The sequence below is a fragment of the Rhamphochromis longiceps genome, linkage group LG8 (genome assembly GCF_057381845.1).
Source record: "Rhamphochromis longiceps isolate RC_006_pf linkage group LG8, R_longiceps_female_GT1.1, whole genome shotgun sequence".
In the NCBI taxonomy this organism is placed as follows: domain Eukaryota; kingdom Metazoa; phylum Chordata; class Actinopteri; order Cichliformes; family Cichlidae; genus Rhamphochromis; species Rhamphochromis longiceps.
This window is the reverse complement of record NC_140564.1, coordinates 11,926,289-11,949,239: the sequence shown is the minus strand read 5'-3', so window position 1 is coordinate 11,949,239 and position 22,951 is coordinate 11,926,289. Positions and strand designations below refer to the sequence as shown.

Here is a 22,951-nt window from a genome sequence, read left to right as displayed (position 1 = left end):
CTATTCAATTACTAAATAAGACACTTGCTAAATCACTTGTGGCCTATTATGATTATGTGAACACTTTTTTTGCTATTACTCACCTATATTAAAAGGTAAAAATTTGAATCTACAAACTGCTTAATAAATAATTATAATCCTCCACTTCATTTTGTAAATCTGTCTGATTAGTCACACATATGGATGGTGCTTTGCTTCTCATTAGTAATCCTACAATGATTTTCTGTCTCCATTCAGCAGTTTTTCTTCTGCTCTCATCCTAAACTGAGATGACTAAATTTAACATTTTTTTCTTTTCCTCACTTTCATTTAAAAAGTGAGGAATGTCAACATGTCCGCTTAAACATGTCAGTGAAACGCAGCTTGTGAAATACGACCCTGTCAAACGTCTCCAAATTTAGCACCGTTGAAACAAGGGGTGTTTTTTTAAGAAGGCAGAAGGCTTTGGTCGGGGCGTAGAGGGAGGCTTTGTTCTGTGAAGTGCCAGTCTCTGGGGAGACATTAAGCCAGAACCTAATCATGAGTTCAAACAACAAAAGCATTTTTTCTGCAGTTAATTGGAACCAGTTTAAATGACAGACAGGCGGTACGTCTCGGAGAAATCTCAGGGGAAATCTGACGAATGAGCTGATAGATGAGCTGATAAGTGTCCTTGTCTAGTTTTGATTGAAATCCGGTTCTGGTGTTGATGGTAGGTGGCGCAACGTGCTGAAGGAATTTCAAAGGGTTATTTCAGCTATGCGTGGCTGAACCACAACAGAACAAAGGTCAGTACTCTTCTGCCGACCTCTGCCTTGTCCTCCTACCTCTTTCTCTTCACCACCTTTTCTTACTTTTTTTTCATTGTCACCTTTTTCCCACTTCTACGTAGTTTGAAAAAGGGTTGGAGGAGCATAGAAATAGGATAAAGAAAGGGAAAAAAGAAGTTGCAGCATCCCGTGTCAAATGTCAAAAAACAAAAGCCCTGATTTCTGTTTCCTGTCGGCAGATTTACTCGGTCTGGGTTGCAGAGGTGGATGGCCGCAGGCAACGAGCTGGTTGTTATTATCTTTGCTTGTTTAGGTTTTGCTCGTGTGACCCCCCTCCCCCGCTGAACTGTGCAGGCAGAAAAGAGAGGTGGATAAAATAGATGGTGGAAGGGGGGAGGGGTTGGTGAGGTAAATAGAAATGAAGAGGGAGTGAAGACAGAAAAAAAAGTTATTAAAACAAAAGTATTGTAGCAGATGGGAGCATGGGTTTACCTTGGAAACAGCATTACAGCAGAGGAACCGGGGGAGGCAGAGCCAAGCTGGAGTTTATCATAATCTTTGGAGAGTGATGAACCAGGGGAGGAAGGGGGGGGAGGTGGCACACTCCCAGCACAGTGAGGGGTGGAAGAGATATAAAAGGGCTCCCAGGGAGAAAGAGTGGTCAGGCAAGTGTGTGAGCTGCTGTCCTGCTTGTTTCCACACTGCTGCACACCACTGTTTCATGCTAGTGTGTGTGTGATGTGAGGGAGCCGCGTGCCGTCTCCACCACAAAGGAATAAACTTTTGCAGTTATTTGTGCCAGAGGATAAAAGGAAGTAACGACTAACTGGAAGAGGGGAGTTGATGAGTTTCTGAAGCCTGGCACTTCTCAAGTCTGGAAGTTTGATTTTTTTTTTCTCTTTCGGTTGAGTTGTTTACTCATCGCCCTCTGAGAACCTCCACAGCAGAGAGTCAAGAGGTGACTCTTGAACTGCGTGCAGAGGAATTTAAACAGAAGCTGAGATTTTCATCCACCCTCCGCAGTGACTGTTCGAAGTGTCACTTTTGTGCCCTTGTGTTCCTTTTCTGATCAGCCTTTGGAGTCACAATGAATGCCTCATTTTTATATGACTACAATCAGTCCTTAGTGGATCGGGAATTTTACTGGGAGGGAAATCTAGATGGTTTCGGCATCACGATGGCCTTTCTCTACCTGGTGGTTTGGGTCATGGGGCTAGCTGGAAACGCGCTCGTTATCGTCGCCATTTTAAAGTTTGACAAGCTGTCCTCTTCAACCACAGTGTACATTTTCAACCTTGCGCTGGCCGATGGACTATTCATGGTTGGTCTTCCCTTTATAGCGAGTCAGAATTTCATGAACCGCTGGATTTTTGGAGATGTGGCGTGCAAAGCTGTCATGGTGCTGGACGGCATCAATCAGTTCACCAGCGTCTTCTGCCTGACGGTGATGAGCATCGACCGCTACATGGCGCTGGTGGAGCCACTTCGCTTTGCCCGTTGGAGGACCCCACGCTGTGCCAAGATTGTTTCATCCCTCCTCTGGCTGTTCTCCCTCCTCACCATCCTCCCGATGGCGCTTCACTTCTCGACCGATCACGGCTTTTGTACGCCGGATCTCGGCTCCGACGCCCGGTGGCTTGGCGTCCTCTCTTACACCTTTATTTTGGGTTTCGCTTTACCATTTACAGTTATGACAGGTTTCTACGTGGCAATGCTGCTCGCCTTGTGGGGTCAGAAACTCCGAACCTCAGCGGTGACCCTGGAGAGCCAGCAGCTGGAGCAACAGGTCACCAAAATGGTGGTCGCGGTGGTGGTTGTGTTTGGTTTGTGCTGGCTGCCGTTTTACACCTTCAACTTCTGTTCTCCATACCAAAACAGCTACGCCGTGACCTTCTACAGGGCTTTCGAGTTTGTGGTCCTGCTTTCCTACTCATGGAGCTGCGCGAACCCCATCCTCTACGCCTGCCTCTCTGACACCTTCAGGAGGCACTTCCGCACCCTACTCTGCCCCATCACCAAGTCTTCTTCCAGCATGCAGTGCATCACTGACCAGCAGAACCTAAATGACACAGTTGTGTGTGATGGCACCAGTACCCCATAAAGCCAAACGAATACTGGCTGCATTTTAATTCCCTTCCTATTATGATGCACTGCACGGTACTTTTGGACTTCTTTCTTTTTAGTTACTCCAATAATGCATTGCAGGTACCTACAATGACTTAGGAAATCACTGTATGTGCAGCCACTATATTCTTTGTTTATTTCCACAATTGTTTGCCTAATCCGAGTTAAACTTGGCTGGCTTTCTGCTGACAACCCGAGTAAGTGAAGTGCTGACTTTCAGATCATTTGGATGAGCGATTCTCATATTTTGACTAAAAGTTGTTCTCTGCTACCAGTGTTTGCACTAGACGGACTGCTGACTGCTCCACTCTGTGTGTAGGGGGGATAGGCATACATACATACACAGATATGTTAATCGCTTTTCTTTGAGTGGGCATTCATTGACATTAATGCATTAATGCAGCTACCCTGGGCTGAACTAATCTCTAACTGTAACAACTGTAACCCTGAAACAGCTTTAACCCAGTCATCCAAACTGTTAAAATTCTTCCAACATTCCATTAAGCTGATGGCCCAAAACTCAAAAGTTAGTCGTCACAAGGACAACTGGACAAGTTTCACTGTAGTTTTCTCGTCTTTGGTTTTCTGTGACAAATTTGGATGTGCTGTAACAACCCATTTTGCCCATTCTGGACAGCCAAGTTTGAACTGGAGCAATCACAGACACGTGCAGAGAGTGTATCTTTATAATAGCATCACTTTGTTGGAAAACAAGAGCTTTATGACTGCCTACATCTGACGCATTTATGTAAATTGCAGCTACAAAAAATACACCGGGTTTACACTTTTCACAAACATGGCCTAGCTTGGCAAATTTCCCTTTTTTATTTTTTTGTTCAATCTTCTCCACTTGAAATGTACATTTTATGCTCAAGCTTGTAGCCTTGGGTGTGTGGATTTGATGCCTTTCTGACTGTGCATTGAGCTGCGACTTTAAAGGGTTAATTCTATTCACCACTATATCAAATGCAGGCTTAAACACTTCTTAAAAAGCATAAAGATAAAACAGAAAACACCAGACACTGTCACTAAATGTGAGTAGATGATTTCCATACCACTCTCTTGGTTTAAATATCACGTGTCTGTCTGACTCAGACCTGTTGTATAATTTGTCAGCCGAGAGCTCAGAAAATTCAGACGAAATGCTCTAATGCACATCCTGCTATAGCGCTTTTCAGCAGAGCTAATAAAATGTAGCACAACAGGGATGAAGTGTGGACAGGTGGAGTGTAAACAGAATAACACGGGTCACATGCTTTTGACAGCACCAACTCATACACGCACGTACACACTCAGCAAATAGCATCTCCACATCTCCCACAGCTGGATTATGTCCCAGTGGCTGTGCATGCAGGAAGGCATCGGATGAATGTATTTCTACTCGGCTGGCCACGAGCACGCACTTGCATTTTTGTGTGCAAGCACCTATGTTATTCTGTTTAATGGTGACATACAAAAAGACACCCTTAACTAGGTGAAAGATGCATAAATCACTACATAAAGTCAACATTACGCCTGTGTGGTATATGAAAACTTCCAATGTTTGTTCTGTGTTTTGTCATTCTGGAAATGTATGCTTTACCCCGCTCCTGGGTGGAAACCTGGAACCTCCAGAGTTTCTTCATCTCAGTCTGAATTATGATGTAATCCAAAAACAGGATTTTTTAAACCAGCATAATCTATCAATCCCAATCAATCCTGCAAATGCATACACATGAAAACAGGGGATTTTCTTTGAACACCAGTGATATTTCCTGATTGCTTCTTTCACTCAGTAATTCTTTGATTAACCACACACCCCCTCCCTTTACCTCTCTTTCACTTTGACCGCTTTTAAACTTCATGCGTCTTTAAACGTTCATTTTTTTGACAGCTATTCTTAACATTAACCTCCACCAGCTGTGACACACTGAGACATTGCTTACATGTGTTACCCCGGCACTCGAGTGCAGGAATCCAGCACGGCCGTGTCATCAGAGCGGTTAGATTAGAGCGGCCACCAACACACCGCAGAAAGATTCAAATCAGCTCACGAAAGGCTGAGGAGATTTCAAGCCGTCCAGCTGCTAACTGTCTCCCTACATCTTTCCATAAGCACTCCCGCTGGGCAATCCCAAGAATACTTAGTGAAATGCATTTTATGAGTTAACAAAAACACGTGTTAACAACAATAACGCCTCTTGCTCACAGTGCTTTCCCCCCCCCTCTTCTACTTCAACTTTAACCAGAAAACATGAAAACACAAATTGTGGAAGATACACAGAAGGAGCCAACCACTTCATTCATAGAAGCAGCATTTTTGCACATATAAAGAAAGAGACATTTTAAAATCATCAATGATACAGTATGTATGAATGAGATTAATATGTCAGTCACACCACACGAAAATCACACATTCTGTTTCTGATGTTTTATAAATGAATAAATTATATGAATAAAAAAAATTAGCCTGAAACTTTCTTGATTCTAAGCTTATTTCAGTCTCTGTATCTTAACTATATTTATGTGCCAAGAAAATAATCACCGCCAAGTTTTGTTACATTTTTCTGTAACGATCATCTTACCAGTTAATGTAACCATTTTTCAAACCCCGCCGAGGTTTGATTTTAAAAGCAGCATTAATCTTTTTCCAAACACTTCCGAAAACACCATCTCTGCCTCATCCATCTCCTCTAAGGTGAAGCAAACTGAGCGTCTTGACTTGACCGTCTGCTCCGAAACCGTCCCTCGAAGGGCATCCTGTAAATGTCAGGCCTGCTTGTTGAGACCCACTTGTATCTGCCGGCTTAGTTTTAAGAACTAATGAACCTCTGCCAAAATGTTTGAAATGCTGAAGGCAAAGAAAGACTTGACCAGCAGTGGTGTGTCAGAGTTGGCCTAAAGGCATAAAACAGTCCTCAATTAGTTTGGTGGCATGGCTACCGTAAATGTATGTGTGTATATATATATATATATATATATATATATATATATATATATATATATATATATATATATATATATATAGAGAGAGAGAGAGAGAGAGAGAGAGAGAGAGAATGTTTTAATGCAATACTATAAACAGCTGATGGCTTTTTTGTTCTGAAATGGATGTTTTGTTGTCTAAATAAAATATTCAGATGTGCTAACATGATTTCTAGCATAGTCAATAAATAGGTCAATAAATAAAGAATATTTTTCTCCTGTCAATTTTGTCTGTCAACATTGTTAAATATAGAAAAAGTTCTAAATAAACGAGACATCTGTTTCTTGTGGATTGTATCCTTTAGGGTTGCTGGATGGGAAAGTAGCTGCAGGTTGGCCCTGAGGAGGTCACTGAGAGATCGGTTATATGAGTCACTGAACACCAAGGCAGGAGTGGGTTGGGGTGGTGGAGTTCATGAAGGGGAAAAGTTTGCACTACACATTTCTGTAACACAAACAGTCACACAGCTGACCATGTAGACTGAGTTACAGTTCTTTCAAGTAACCACTAGATGCTGGCACTTCATCTAATGTAAGATGAACTTTTTTGATAGGAATTCAATCCTGTCTCTCAATAAATCAAAATATAAACTTTTATACATAAGATGACAATAAGGCAGTTAAAAAACACTGCTTATGGAATAATAATAATTAAAATAATGGTCATATAAAAGAGCATTATAGCTTTTCTGCATTACTCTAGAAGGTGGAATGCTAAGTCATGAACTGGAGCTGGCAAGTTTGGCTAACAAGCTGCTTCCATAAACTGTATGAACACTCAGGCTAATTTAGCGCTAAGAAACTAATAATATATTTTAACTTGCCAAAACCGAAGTAAAAACACAGCAAGCTTTGATATTACTCAAATAATTTCACAAAAGCTTCTAATCACACAAACATTGTTTCTTTTCCTTTGTGTCTCTGAATGAATTTCCTGTTTCTGCACCGCCTATGTCACCATCTTTGTTCCACTCTTCTCCATGTGGCTCTTGGGTTTTTATTTCCCTCGTTCTTTTTCCTGATCTTTTTAATGTCTGCTTCCTTTTCCACTGGGTCATTTTGTGATTGTTTCCTAAAAATGTTACAAAAACCTCCTTATGCCAGCATTAAGTTTTCTACGTCAGTGAGTACATTTCATCATCCTGCAGTATAGGCAAGGCTCCATGTGGGTATCTGTGTATCCTCCAGTTTGTGCTCACCAGGAAGACTTTTAAGCTCACCCACAATTTTCCAGAGGTTTCCATTTAACCTGCTTCCTACGACCAGATAACAAAGTACTATGATGTGAATAACTGTGCCCACAGTCTCCTTGCACCTGTAATGGGAATATAATCCCAGCCTTATATATATATATATATACACAATATACAGTATGTTTTGCTGCAGTAGCAAAGCAACTTTTAGGCAAAGCTTCATCTTTTTGTGACTTCGCCAAACGTTGGTTAAGAAAGACAAAAAAAGCAACCTGAAAATGGTTTCCTCTCTAACAACACAGCATGATATGCTATCTTTTTATTTTATTCTCATTTTTTATATTCTTATAAAGTTCAGCTGTGCCAGAAATATCTCCCTCTGGTCAACCTGTTATTGTGAAAGCTGTCATGGCTCCAAATTGCAGAGAAAATCACTAAATTTGCTGCAGATGGTGAAAAAAAGGAAGCACTTTGTGACATGGATTTTGAGAATTATTATTAACATTATTATTGTTGTTGTTGTTAATAATAATTTGTTTGTTTGTTTATTAAGATTATGTTAAATTTGAAAATCACTGCCTTACCTTGGAACACACAATAATAACCAGTACTCACTGGTGTTCACTGTAAGACTCAAAATGTGAAACCTGGGTCCTAGACCCAGAACCATGACGCCGTCTAAAAAAACTTTTTTAGCAATTATCAATATTTTATATGGGAACAGCTTCTGTTATGTTAATTGTTTAAAATGATAGTTGGATAGTGTGTTGCTATGAATTACTGGACCGCATTGTTTTTCTGTATCCAATCGTAAAGGTAAAGATGATAAAGGAAGCACTTGATGCACCTTTCCTTGGTATTTACAGAATTCAAACAGCTCTTATACTGGTTTCCATAGAGATCCTTCTGGGTCAGTTCACTTACTTTGGAGCATCCCTGCCCAAACGTGACTATTTGACTGCACTCATGACCCTCCGGTTCTCAAACATCCTGCTTCAGTCTCAGGAGTGCAACAGAAGGTAGCCTTCCCAGTCAAGTCAGAGTCTGGTTCATATATACAAGCTGACATCTCCAGGTGCTGCCCTTACACCAAGTAAAGATACGACATAAGGAAATTTACCAGGTAGTAGTCTGATTGGCTGGCAGTGAACCCGGTGGCATTCTTCCAGCCAGTTGGAGCAGTTGGCCATGAATAATGCAGACTCAGTGTAAACAGCCTGCTAAAGAACAGAGGGGAATCTGGACTATAACAGAAGATGTATATGGGGAAACCAACACATCCATCCGTTATGTTGGAACTCTAAAATATGACTAATTAACATGCTAAATCTTGAATATGAAACCAAGCACTCGCTCACAGCCAGTAACAGCCTGGCCCACAGCAGCCTATACAATGGCAGCTGACACAGAAAACAAGCCAGAATTAAAGTGTTAATCAGGGAGCTTCAAATTATGGACAAAGACAGACTCCTGTTTTTCTGCAAGACTAAACCTGAAACTTTCATATTTACCATTCATGGTGAAAAGCAAGAAGAACAAAAACAATGGACCCAAACCAAAGGACCGGACGCTTTTATTGGTCAGACAAAATGTAATGAAAAGTTCAATCGGCCTATCATTCAAACTGAATGTGCTGAAGGAAACAAGATTTACAATGCATCGTTCACCACAACCAAAGGTCACGCTAATTAATAGGTCTGCGGTGTTTGGTGTGTGTTTGTGCATGTTCGGCGTGTGCGTGTTGGTCCTGATTAAGACAGTGGCAGACCGCAGTTATTTTCACTGGCTCTCTTCACTCTGCCTGATCCAGCCATCACCCTGTAAGTGTAATTAAGACCAGATGCAAACTGCCAGAGCAGTTTCTCAATAAAGAATATTGATGGGACCCCTGAGAGATACTAAATATATGTGTGTGTGTGTGTGTGTGTGTGTGTGTGTGTGTGTGTGTGTGTGTGTGTGTGTGTGTGTGTGTGTGTGTGTGTGTGTGTGTGTGTGTGTGTGTGTGTGCATTTTTCCATGACACGATGAGAGGTTCCATCAGGCAATTTACATTTCTGTCAGGCATTTACTCATCACTTTCCTATGTCTTTGTCTTGATTGCCGCCTCCTCGTTATTCTTTATCCTCGGCCACCTCCCCCGTTTCCTGTTGATACCTCATCTCATTTCTCAACAATGGATTTATCTCTTTAAATCTCCTCTTGCTTTTTTTTTCTTATTCCATTCAGATTGTGCAACAGGACTGACAATTGTCCAGAATTTGCATGTTAACAAGACACTGCTGATCCAGGGTTTGAGTATTTCGTGGAACAGACAGCGAACAGATATTGCCAAGAATTATGACATTCCCGTGTTCTTGGAAAGCACAAAAATGGGATTTACGTAAAAAGTGCTTTAACAATTTCCTGCTACAAAAACACTTTTTACAAATGCGTAAATTATCCTGACGTCTCTAGTTTCACAGTTAACATTTTTAATGCATTTGAACCAGATTGAGAACATTGCACGGTCTTGGATGAATGTTAAGGTTGTGAGTGTTAAAGGTGAAGACCTACATGGGAAAATATGTGCGACTGTGATACAAAACAACAAGAAAAAAGGATAAGATCCTCACATAATGAGGATAGAATTTAAAGTTTAAATGGGAATACTGAACAGGCGCCTCCTTTAATTCTGACAAAAAGAAAAGTGTTATTTTTTCAGGTGTGTAAGGTCATGGCAGAATGAGCGTAGATCATATAAAGGATCCAAGGTTATTTTTTTATACATAAAAAATATTGTTGAATATACCCTGAAAATGAAGCGTGTCTCTAGAGAGACCCATAAGCAGGACTCGCCACACACATATCTCCCCTCTAGGCCAGTTTTGTCCCTCAACTTGAGTTGTATATGAATAATAATTCAAATGAATGGATTTCAATGAATGAGGCTTGTCTCAAGAAATGGATTCAAGCTCGCAGCAGTCCAAGGTCACAGAGATTCAGTGCTGTGTGTACACCTAAAAGAATACACATATATTAGTGCCCTGTCATGTATAGGCAAGGCTACAAACAATACAGACATTTTGCTTGAGTGTACGGGTTGTAGTAACTGAAAGAAAAAGGCTCGCTGCAATTTACTCCTGACTTTTGTTTTTCATCTCTTAAAGCAAAAACAAGTCCACTGTAGACATTTCCATAGTGAATTTTACCGTCAACCAAGCAAATGATTTAACACGTTTCTACGAGACTGTATAAAGTAGGTAAAAGCCTGGGCTTAAAATTATTTTTCTGGCGTAAAACACTCGCAAAATAACTAATCAGCTTTTTTTTTTCCTTCAAATGCAGCACAAAGACTCAAAGAATAATGAGGCTCTGTTTTTTATTTTACAATGTGTGTGGCATCTACGTGAAAGCACGTACTCCGCTCTCCATCCCCTCCCTGAATGTTTTTGTTTTCTGTTTCAGTAATCTAAAAAACATGTTTTCCACGCTATTCTGTATCTAGAACCATCCATCTCAATTAGGCTCCTGTGCTTGTCAGGAGGGAAACAACATAATCTGAATTCCCACTGGAAGGACTCCCAGCCTCATGCAAAGGGCAGTGCATAGGAAGAAATGAGCCTTATCAGTGAGCTGTTTTTAGGTGCTGGGGATCCCATCATGCTCCGACTCCCACAGTGATAAGGTATAAGGATGTCCAGATATGATAAATATAGTAAGTTACTATCTCTTCCCAGTAAGCTAAGGCACCACTATGATGTTCTAGGCGGTTGATGCAGCACAACTAATAAGATATTTTTTTTCTTAAATCAAGTGAAATGTTGATAAAGGTAAAATAAAAAGCAGCTGTGGTTAGCCTCGTTTACTCTACCTTCTGTAATCATTATTAGAAATAATGTATCCAGCTGAAATTTTTTTATCTATCTGGGCATAATATAAAGAATTTCGTTCACTCTACTTTATGCTTCAGTTCATTGAAGTTTGTGTGCATTAACTCTTTAGCTGACGTGGGATGGCTGTGGCTGTGGAGGTAGACTAGGACGTGTTTTTATCAGAAGGTTGATGGTTTGATCCCTGGGTCGTCCACTTTACCTCAAGTTGATCGTGAGGTGTTGATCAAAGTGCAAAATTGTTGTAAAAAAAAGTGATTCGGTGAATGACACATTCTGTGTAAAGTGCTTTGAGTGCTCAAGTTGACTAGAAAATGCTATATCAGAACCAGTCCATTTACCACTTCAGGTCCCACCAAGGTCTGGACTTTGACTGGGCCATTGCAACACCTTGATTCTTTTCAAGGTGATTGGTTTGCTGGTGTGCTTCGAATCATTCTCCTATTGCATGACCCAATTTCGGCGTGTCGGATAGATGAACTTACATTTGATTCTAGAGTATTTCGGAATACAGATCAGTTCGTGGTCGACTCAATGACTACAATGTGCCCACTTCTCGTGGCTGCAAAACAAGCCCGAATCATCACTGATTGAATGAGGTGCTGATGTGCCGTGTTTGGTTTTTGCCAAATGTGGCACTGTGCATTACAGTCAGAGATCTCATAAGACCAGATACAGATACAATTTTATGAACTGAAGCTGTGTTGCCATGTTGCTTTTCGAGGCAAGAATCTCTATCCTGGCAACATCTGCAAGCAAGCCATACTTGTTCAGTCTTTTTCTAAATGCACTGTAGTAACTTTAACATTTAAGATGCAAACTGAGGCCTGTAGCTGAAATGTTGATCTTGGTTTTTTTTGCACTTTCTCTGAGGATTGCACATTCTGACCTTAGACATCCACTTCTGGGAAGACTGGGAACTCCCTTGAATGTGTACTTGTGAATGATCTTTCTTGCTGCATAATGATGGACCTCAGATTGCTTGGAAAAGATTTCATAACTCTAAGCAGCAATAATGGCTTCTCTGTGGGCATTGCTGATGTCTTTCCTGATTGGCATTGTATTAACACACACCTGAACTTTTTGTTAAATAAGTACCAACATTTCATTTTAAGACCTGCTAACGACCAGGCAGAAGGTTTACCTTCTTTTTACAATGACTGCATGTTGGCTGTTGGTGAATGATACCGTTGTTACATGTTTTCAGGTTAAATGGTTTGCTCTTTACCAGCCAAAACTGGAAGAAATTAAACAAACATTCGTCTGTCTTTACCCCACCTTTAAAATAAACCACTGTCTGCAATTACATAAAAATACAATAGTATATTTAAAAGATACCTGATGACAGGTTTTATTTGTGATAAATTGCCAGAAATCAAAGTTAGGGACAAGAGTTTCACTAACAGTTCAGGGAGTTGTTTTACTTTATGCTGTAGTACTAGACATTACATAACTGCAGAGGTGTTTATAGTGTTTTGGCTCAGAGAGTGCTTTGCGCAAGTGTTATTGAGGGCTCATTGGAGGCAATATATTCATGATTACATAATGTCACTTGACATCTTTATTGCTTATGTGTACCTGAGAGAAAATCTGTCAGACAGCCAAGAATTACTGGTATTCATCCAAGAAAGTCCTAGTGCTAATTGTCTGACTGAGTATATAGTTTTTCACCTATTACTTCATTCTTATGAGAAAGCGAAAGCATCACTGATAAGAACTCTCATCTTGTATTTGTCACAGGGAACCCTTCTCATCGAGACAAGTGTTTTATATCCTAAAAGCAAGTGTTGGCTTTAAAGCTCCCAGTGGTAAAGGTTGGTATTTAATCAGATTGTCTTGCTGAAAGTTCATGATCCGAATAAAAATATACAGACAGAGGGACATTTTTGAGATGGTTTAAAGATTAATGTTGCAAAAAAATGTGACAGGATACATTAAGAATTTAGCGATTCAGATTCCATTAGTAATATTACTCATCGATTGAATTTCTTATCAATTCCCTTATCGATTCTCATTGGGGTCTCACACGCTCTGCTTTGACAGTTACCACCATCATTAAGCAGCATATCAAAGACAGTACATTTGTGCAAATTAACTGCATGTTGTGTGGTCAAATTTGTGCACATGTAGGATGTATTTCCTCTTTGTTGTAATCAGTGTTGGGTCATTACTCAAAAAAGTAATATTTTATTCAAATTACAAAAAGCTAATTTATTAAAAGTAATGCAGTATGTTACTTAATTACTCCAGGGAGAAAAGAATTCATTATATGCCACATAACATTGTTTTCACCGTACTGTGTAAAATGACCTGACACACACTGTCTCATAATTACCATTACAATATAACAATATAAACCCGAGGCTACAATCTCACACGCCAACACAAATCCCTATCCTGATGAAGACACACATATGATCTTCCTCTTAGTATTAATGTATGAACACAAAGCCAAAAGCACAAGTCAAAGATGAAAACCAGCGCAAAGACACTTCAAAGTCACTGCAGCAGTGATTCTTCTGTAGAAACGAAGGCTGCAGCCTGACTGCTTATGTGTTTGTTACCTGATAAAGTTCAGCAGCAGATGGCTTCAACACTGCTCACAAATGAAGGCTCTCTTGGCCACAGTCCTGGGCTGGGTTCAACATTCACTCAGATTTAGCGTAACTCTGGGCTTTGGCTAGCTTAGCATTAGCTTGCTGTCTGTGCAGGTGCTTGCAAAGAGGTGAAATTGTCTTAGCAGCATAATACAATTGTTTCTGTCCTGGATGCAGTTTGCATTTTACTATTGTGCTCTTGTCTTTTTATGCAATAAAATTAAAAGTAATGCCCATATCCACACTGTAAAATGCCCTGCTTCGGCAACTAAAATCAGCTGATTGTAGCGCATGCGCAAAAACCGATAAACAGGATTGATAGGCAACCAGAGTAATAATTCCAATTAATTCAACTACAAGTTAACAAAACTCAAGGTGAAGTCAGTGTGAAAATGCCAAAAACCTCCTCAGTTCTAAAAATGGCCACTTGAGGCTGGTTTCAGAAGCCAATGAGTCCCTAAAGGCTTTCATGTTAGAGTTACTACATGTTTATAAGGTACTAGAAAAACACTTTCAGTTTCTCAATTTAATTTCTCTTCTGATAACAATCATGGAAGATTTTTTTTAAACTCCTCTCTTGTAATTTTATATTATGGAAAACACTGGTGTTATTTTTTTTTCACGTCTAAACACTATTTGTTAGGTATCTGTGCAATGCGCCCATATAATAAATGAACCTTGCTAAGAGAGATAGCTTACATTAGCTATTTTACACCACCATCTTCTTCATATATGGTCACTCTGAGCTCCAAAATCCAAGGTAACAACAGCCAGTAATCAGGATCTGCACATCCACGTCATACAGCTTGTCATTTGAGATCAAAATGAAGAAGAAGGTAGCTCAGTCATGATAACTGCTTAGCTTGGCGTTGCTAGCTTACAGGTTGCTGTAATGATAATTACATCAGCAAAAATACCCGTAAATGTCAGGCATGCTCAGTGCCAAACACTGAAATAATGCCTACAACGGAATTCTGCTTTATGCCAAACTCAAGGCTTCAAAATGGTACGCATGTTGCCAATGTCCATCTTTTATTTACAGTTCATGGTTACCCACCTATTTTCTTAATGCTTACTTATAACATCTAATTTAATGGTTTTAAGGTTTGATTCTCAATTTTATTTAAAAAATAAATAAATAAATAACAAGATCTTTTAATCTTTAGTTGGATTTGACAGAGACCAAAACTCCTACCTGCCCCTCTCTGTTAACTCAGTCCAGCTTGGCAGCTTCATTAACTTGAAATTGCAGCGGCATAAATGCAGCATAGCAGGACAAAGACTCGTATGTTCACCAAAGAAAAATAGCTCTCAGCCAGACTATTTGGAGGGTTGTTTGTCAATTGTTACATGACAGGACTCCACCACCACCGAAGGTTAAGTTGTTCCCGCAGGGGAATTTTTTTGAAGATGCGGAAAATTGTTTTGTCGAAATCATTTGCTCTTACTTTTCTTTGTATCTGTAACTGTGCACTCAGAGGTAGTATTTCAAACTGAACAAAGCCTGACCTTTCTGCTCTCTCTGCGGGTACCATTCACGTGATCAATAGGCTGTCAATGATTTCCTTGTCTTTTGAGGTCAGCAGTGTCTGGTGGACTTCTGGGTCAAACAGGGTACGTTGAACCTCAGCTGTTTCTTTCCATTATGAGGTTTCACCTATTTTATACCTCATTTCCAAAACTTGTTCCAACTTCCAAAATCCTACGCCAGCCCAATAAATTTATATCTATTTTCAGTGTATTTTTCTATTGTCCTCCCTGGGCTCTCTTTATCCGGCTAAAATGTATTTTCCTTTGAAATATTTTTCTAAAGCATCTGCTGATTAATGTCCAAGCTCAACTTTTAAACAGAGATAAGTTTAATTTAGGCGAAACATAGTTCTCAGAATACTTGAATTTTTTCGATGAATTTTTTATGTGATTCTAAATCTTCGTGTGTCTCGTCGTTCTTTATTATAACATTGTTATATATTACAAGCAGTGCTGACCTTGACCCTAATTCCACTGCATTGTCAAACTTCTCTGAGAATTGAACATAAAGACATACTGTTAACATCTCATGTTGGCCTTGATAATGTCACTCGGTTCAAGCAGATATTTGCTCTTCTCTCCCATTGAAAAGCACTCTGGGGCATGGGGGCCGAATCAAAGTCACTGTCACGCTGCTGGCGTCATCCTGAGAATGACACATACCACAGCATGGACTCCACTGAAAAAGGTCATCTGCAGTCATAAAGGAATACTGCCTGACCGGCACAAATGTCATCAGCTTAATTTCACTTAATTTTTTTTTTTTTTTTTTTTTTTTTTGGAAGTGAAGTGGAAGTGGAATTTCACTTAATTTTTAATATCGGATAACTGGTATATGGACAGTAGCTGTTTTTGATATTCAGTTTGTATAGTTTTGTGTTTGGGGTTCACATTCTTCACCTTAAAGAAAATCTCTTGCGTGAACAAATACTTTATTGAGAGTCTTTCAACTAAATGTAACTTTTAAACTAAACTCCATTTATTACCAAATATTACAATCTGTGACATGTGTATAAGGGATCTATGACCCCTCCTGCTCACACATTTTAATCAAAACTTGTGTCTTACTCATGAGATTTATGACTTAAGACAGCTGAGAAATCAAGTGCATCTATCAGATGTGAAAAGATACCTGAGAAGCCTTTCCACTCTCCGCTAATATCCTAAAAGATTCAAATGTGCTTTAGTTCAGTCTGTTAAAGTAAAAAAAGCCCACTGAAAATGATTCCAGGTTGATTTCAGACTTCCATTTTTCCTAGTTTCACTGTGAACTCTCATGTGCATCTTCAAGAGACTTTAGTCCATTTTCAGAAGTTTATGCGGCACAGAAACGCCCCATGGTAACCAATGACATCTTTGGGCTAAAGTCGGCTCCATCTGCTGGGCAGGCTGAGGTCTTTTGGGGTGTTCAGGACATTACTGGGGAGCTTTTATGACACTGTGATGGCTTCTGCAATCTTTTATGCCATTGTCTGCAGTGGAGGTGGCAGCATGGAGAGGGACAGGAAATTTCTTAATAGTCTGGTGAAGAGAGCCAGCTTTGTCTGGTGCATTCCTCTGGGCTCTATAGAGGACGTGGGTGAAAAAAGGCTGATGTCCATTATGGACCCCCTGCATGAGACAGTGGGAGCCCTGACTGTTACTGCACTATCGCAGGTCCTTCATCCCAACGTTAGTCAGACTGTACAATATACTCATAGATGAAATACCTGCTAAAATAACTATCACTGTATCTATCTATCAGACCGAGCCTTTTTCTTTGCACTTCTTCCAAGCACTTAAAATGCATCACAGTTCTTTAGATTATTATGAGTCTCTTGTCTCTTAATTTAAAGCCTGTTGCTGAAAATATAGGAGTTTGATTTGGCTCTAATTTTTGCAGGACACGCACAGAAAATGTTTTCCATTCTTCTTTCCTTTAAATAAGTCACATCTGCAGAGTTAAATCAATGCTGTCTCACCCTAACCTAGAAAAAATCATTTATGCTTTTATTTTCTTGAGATCTGGCTTCCAGCTTTTGGGCATAAATGGAAAATGACTCTAACGTCTTTAGCTCAGAATGTAGCATCTGGGCTTCTCGCTGGTTTCAACATAGAGCATCACATAGCCCCAATACTAGCTTCTCTCCAATGGCTCCCGGTATGTTTCAGAATTGATTTTAAGATTTTAATGATCACTTCTGTGGATATAGCCCCGAGCTACATAGTGCAAATGCTGGCCCCATACAAACCTTAGAACGTCCAACGGAGTCCCAGCTGTTCCAAAGTCGATGCTTAATTCTACATGCTGGCTATACTTTGTTTTCTTCTGTGTGCATTAACTTGCAGATAAATAAATAACACTGGGTTAAAAAACATAAAATGACAAACATCCATTTAAATCCATTAAGACACTCAAGTCATTACACTTTCACATCTTCAAGATGAAAAGATGTAAAATGCATTAAAACTGTTCAGTAATTACTCCCTAAATCCACAAAGGTGAAATTATTTTCAGTGCATGCACCAATGCCAAACTGAACGACTCCCCAGCTGAGATGGAATCAGGGAAGAAAAAAAAACAATTTTACAGCTTCAGAAATCATTTTGAGGTGAATGCTGTCATAGGGAGAATGGTCGGCACTTTCATTACTACTCTACAAGGAATACCTGCCTCGCACTAAGTGGGTTTAGTCGGCACAAGCGCCAGTGAGAATTGTGTAAATCATTACAACGCCAACTTTGGAGCTTCAGTTAGCCAGAAACAAAATAAAAATGAAACAAGAGACTGATACCGGCAATACTACAAAAAGACTGCACCTATCAGTGAGTTGAGTGCAGATGAAAAGAACCTTTACTGGCCCACTGCCCTGGTTTTATACAATTTATGAATAAGACGAGTGAGTTACAACAGCGCACACTGTAAAGAACCTGCAGCCAGTTAGAGAAATCACTTGGATGGGTGAAAATTCTCCATTGAAAACACAACGTCCAGATGAACAAAATCAACTTTCTGGGTATTGCTAATGTTTTTACAAAATCTCCAGCGACAGGTAGCCCAGAACTAGCAGGGACTTAGGTCTTAGACCGAGGGTTTTAAATGTCTGTGTATTTGGGCTTCCTTTATGAATCATCAACTATAATGTTTCTGTTTTTATTGATGGTATTTAATATACCTCACACCAGTCTCTGTTTCTATTTTGCCTTCAAGTCTAACTTATTAGGTTGTGTTTAAATTGGGTCTCTGTATCTTGATTATGTATTCTGTTGTCTGTGAAGGTTCTCATCACCAAGCCATCTATGTCCACTGTGAACGGCCATCTTTGAACAGAGGCGGCGGCTTACCACACCAACTGTCTGCAATCTTTAATACAGTTTTGAGATCCCTTCTCAGACGCCTTAATTCCCACTCACATCCTGGACCATTTGACCTCAGGAAATCACATGATAGGGTGGGGCTATAGGTTTCACAGCGGGATCACTCGAAACTAGGGCTGGGTATCGTCACTGATTTCTAGAATCGATTCAATTCCGATTCACAAGGTCCCGAATCGATTCGATCCACGATTCGATTTAATTCGATTTAATTCGATTCGATTCGATTTAAATCTGGGAAATTTTGACAGTCAGAAATATTATAATTCAGATCAGTACATTTACATATTTTTGTATCAATAAAAAGGAAGCTGACACTCGCAAGACTTTATCAAAGGTGTGAGCGTCACAGCAGATGCTTTTGTGTCAAAGTAGCTGAAGATAAAACACAGAAAAACATGAAGGTGATTTTCCTGGCCTGGGATTTTATAAAAATATTCTGCAGTACATCAAAAACGAAAGAAAACCATTAATCAACATATGAACATTACCTCTGAAGTTACAGCGGTTTTATTAGAGACACGGTTAAGCGTTTTGCATTTTGAATAATTTTAAAAAGTTTAAATTTATTCAGTATTGAACAGCAGAAATGAGGTTTTCTTTTCGGAAGAATGTAAAAGGGAAAAAAACAGCGGCTGACAGCGCTGTAAACAACAGTAGACTTGTCAGTGCGCCCCAGGGTGGCTGTGGCTACAATGTAGCTTACCATCACCAGTGTGTGAATGTGTGCGTGAATGGGTGGATGACTGGATATGTAAAGCGCTTTGGGGTCCTTAGGGACTAGAAAAGCGCTATATAAATACAGGCCATTTACCATTTACCATTTGTGTAACAAGCAAGCGAATAATGAAGAAAGGGAAACTGTTCTTGAAGTACAGAGAGAGAGAGAGAGAGAGAGCTGTGCATCGCGGTGGAAGCAAAACAGTAAAAGTCAGAGTGAATTCATGACGATGTTTATGTGAAGCGTTTGGATCTTCTTCTGCTGCTGGTTCGGTCAATATTGTTTGGAGAGAGATCAAACTAACAGCTTTAGAATCGGCTCATAAAGGGCGTGAACACAAAGCGCGGACCCGCCGACAGATCAGAATCAGCGAGCTGTCGGCTTTCAGCCCCGACCGTGAGAAAGGCGACATCTCACTGATTCTGATCCGCGGGTCGCGCTGTGTGTTTAAGTCTGTGCAGAATCCGTGTACCTGCTCTCATTTACTGTCTTAACTGTTTGGTGGTTCTTGAAATTTTGTGAGATGTCACCAGAGATTCTGGCATTTCGGGCAAAATAAATTTATATTAAAAAAATCGATTCAGGATTTTAATGAATCGATTTTACGTTATCCAAGCCAGAATCGATTTTAATCGATGAATCGATTATAAAAACCGACCCCTACTCGAAACCTTGGCTGATTGTGACCTACACCCATTTTCACACCTTGGCTCATGTGATTAGGTAGAGGATCAACAGGGGGTTCATGACCCTATTGGGAGAAAGTCCCCTAGGACTTAAATTTGAGACTCTCCACCATTTGACCCTGGAACTGAAGAAGCTTCTCGAATGAGAGGTGAAACGTCTTCAAGCAACTCAAAGAAGTCAAGACGCTTTTCTTTCCAAGCTCCTTAGACTATGTATTCTGTTCAGTTCCTCTACTCTTGTCTCTGCATTTGTCCCTTTGTCTTTCTTCTTTCCAAGTTCAGTTGTGCCAAGTTAATCTTGTCTCGCCTTTCAGTCATGCCTCTCTTCCTGTTTTATTTTGGTGATCGTTATTCACCGGGTCTTGTATTTAGGTCTACTTCCCTTGTGTTATCTTATGTGATTAGATTTGTGATTAGTTGTCACATCCTCCCTCATGTTCATGCGTCTCCCTGCTTCCTGTTTCTGTGTTTCCAGATTGATCTGCTGCTGCTGAGTTACTGGCAACAAAGCTGAGTTTCTAACTTCATTCCTGCCTCCCGAGTCCTCCATCTGGCTCCACACTCCATCTGCCACACAGCCGTTACATGACATAAAGAGTCATGCAACAGACTGTTCACATGTGACAGTTTGACAGCCTTTTAAAACAGATGCTATAATTATAATGTGTTCCAGGTTAAGATGCAAGCTTCTGAGTTCCCAGTTGGAATTTTTATCTGGAATGTCCCCTTAATTACAATTTCCAGCTAGGATTTCTGATAGTCTGGGCACCCCCTCCAAACCAAAGTTAACAGTCCAAGATGACAGCAGTGAACGTAAACAGTAAGCTGAATCTCTACTACTACTTTTTTGTATTTGTGACCTGCAGAATAATCTAGGCACAGACCATTTAACAGGGTCTATCCATGAATCTGCTGCAGCCATCTTTAACCCCCCCTAAAAAAAACAAGTATTGGACTTTTTTCCTACCGATGCATGAATGGTTCTACCTTCCGAACAATCAAAACAACTATAAAGGAGACAGTAGTGATTAATGGCTGTAACAAAGAGCTTTAACTTGCATTATGTAGAGCCGAACAGCCATAACTCAAACACTATCTCCAGGATGCTAGTTCTTCTCCGAACCGTTGATTGATCAGCTGTAGTTTTAGCTCCACATTTTCTGAGCCTGCCATGAAACAATCCCGCTCTTTGCAGCAAATGTTTTCCTCTCGAGCTTCAGCTCAGGACAGGAATACCACCATTTCCCTGAGGTGATGGTGGTATCTTTCAGGATCAGCTGTTGTCCTGCCTCTGCCCACATGCTCCATCAAATCACATTTTCTAGTTGATTTACTCCTTCCAGCAAACATGTCATCAAACTGAAAGATCCTTTTGAAGTATTTCACATAATAGTAAAATGAACTTTTGCATTTAGTAAGTTGTAATATGATACTTAATGTAATACAGCGATATGTGTGTTGAATGTGGGAGAGGGGCAGGAAACATAAACTGAGCTTGATGCTTGGCTGTTGTTGATCATAATCCAGGTCAGTCTGCTTCAGCTGAGGTTTAGCGATTTGTGTTTCTTTGGTTTCTGTGTTTGTTGTGTTCCAAATAATTCCAAAGCCCAATTTGTACTTATAACAGTGGTGTGAAAATTAACTGAAAACTATAGGGACTCTCAGGTGCAGAAAACATCAGCTCCTTTATAAAAGGGATTTAAGTGGCACTTCACATGAGTGCATCGTGCCGGCCCTGGAAACGTGTCCACTGACACACTCAGGTCAGAGGCTGGCCACTGCAAAACCACAGAAGCATACAATATAGTTGGTATCGAGGGATGACTCACATTTTGAGAAATGTTTCTGCACAGCATCTCTAAAATATTGCTTATAGAGACACTGAGCACAAGAGTGTTTAAACTTTAATTCAAGTTCTGGGAGCGTTCCTCCTGGCTGTGTACACTTAACATGAGTCTGACTCCCACAGTGGGTCTGATCTCTGCTGTATCTCATAGATTTAACCCTGATATCTGCACAGAAAAGGACTTTTATTGTGAAGTTGTCACACTCATCATGTGAACTTTACTGCTGTCTCACTACATGTGTCATGAAGCGCTGTGTGGCAGGCAGGAGTTGGACCCAAAATGCAGGACTCAGACACCAGGGATGAACTCAAAACCACAGCTTTAATTGCTGGCAGGGGAAAATGAGTATACAAGACAAACTAAACTAAACTGGGAAACCACAAACTAACACAAAGGGCAACCCACACAGCATAAGGGACGACACGACACTGACTCAGAGAAACACAGGGTTTAAATACACTGGGAAGTAACGAGGGGAATGAGACACAGAAGGAGGGCACAGCTGGGAGAAATCAGAACTGACGAGACAAGGAAGCAAAGTAGGATACACTCACATGAGACACAGACCTTCAAAGTAAAACAGGAAGTCGCACAGATGCAGACTTGACTAGGGGAGACAGAGCAACTAAGAAACACAGAGACAAACCATAAAGCAGAGGACTCTTAGAACCAAAATACACAGAGGGAAATACTAAGCATGGAACACAAGAAACTAGACTCGAGGGAGTAACAAAAGACCAACCATGAGAACATAATTCACAATACAGAGAGACAGAAAACACAAGAAACTCAAAACATGCGAAGACACTGACCAAGAAACACAGACTTACACAGAACAGAGGGGGCACAGAGAAACATGAAGGGCAAGGGATCAAAACTAGAAACCACAGAATAAATCACACGAGTACAAAATACATGAATCACAAAGAACTAAAAACGCTGGGTCAGCAGACCCAGGATCCTGACAACATGCCACCATCATTACATAAACTAAACATTCATTTTTATGCAGATAACGCTCAGTTGTTTATTCCTATTGGCCACATTCAACTGCTTTCCTATGTGGTTTTGCCAAGTGGATTTCTAATTAGATTGAACGCATGCAGAAGAATGATGCTTTGCATAAACCATAACAAACCAGTGACATGCAAATTGTATAAAGTGCATTCACCACATGTTGTCTTGACAACACCGGCTAATTTTAGTCTTTCCAGTCTCGACTTAAGCTTCTACAAAACCTTCCTGTGGTGTTCGGGTCAAATCTGACCGATTTACAAATTTAAAAACTCATAAATTTTTGTTTTACATCTGATTGCC

At 40.2% G+C, this 22,951-nt stretch overlaps 2 protein-coding genes across 2 annotated transcripts in view; both read left to right on the top strand.

Annotated features, from left to right (window-relative positions):
• The first annotated feature begins 517 nt into the window (after window positions 1–517).
• The window catches only part of LOC146663149 (somatostatin receptor type 2-like), a 41,768-nt gene continuing 19,334 nt past the window's right edge, over window positions 518–22,951 (top strand). Inside the window, exon 1 of the mRNA XM_085415739.1 lies at window positions 518–767. The gene's annotated coding sequence lies outside the window, so the exon portion shown is untranslated. The remainder of the gene's footprint in view (window positions 768–22,951) is intronic.
• LOC146663150 (somatostatin receptor type 2) lies at window positions 1,312–5,129 on the top strand. Its single transcript, XM_085415741.1, has one exon. The coding sequence runs from the start codon at window positions 1,837–1,839 to the stop codon at window positions 2,848–2,850; it is 1,014 nt and encodes a 337-aa protein (XP_085271867.1). The 5' UTR covers window positions 1,312–1,836; the 3' UTR covers window positions 2,851–5,129.

Coding starts and splice junctions, on each gene's coding strand:
- LOC146663150 (XM_085415741.1), top strand. CDS start 1,837: ATGAATGCCTCATTTTTATATGACTACAATCAGTCCTTAGTGGATCGG.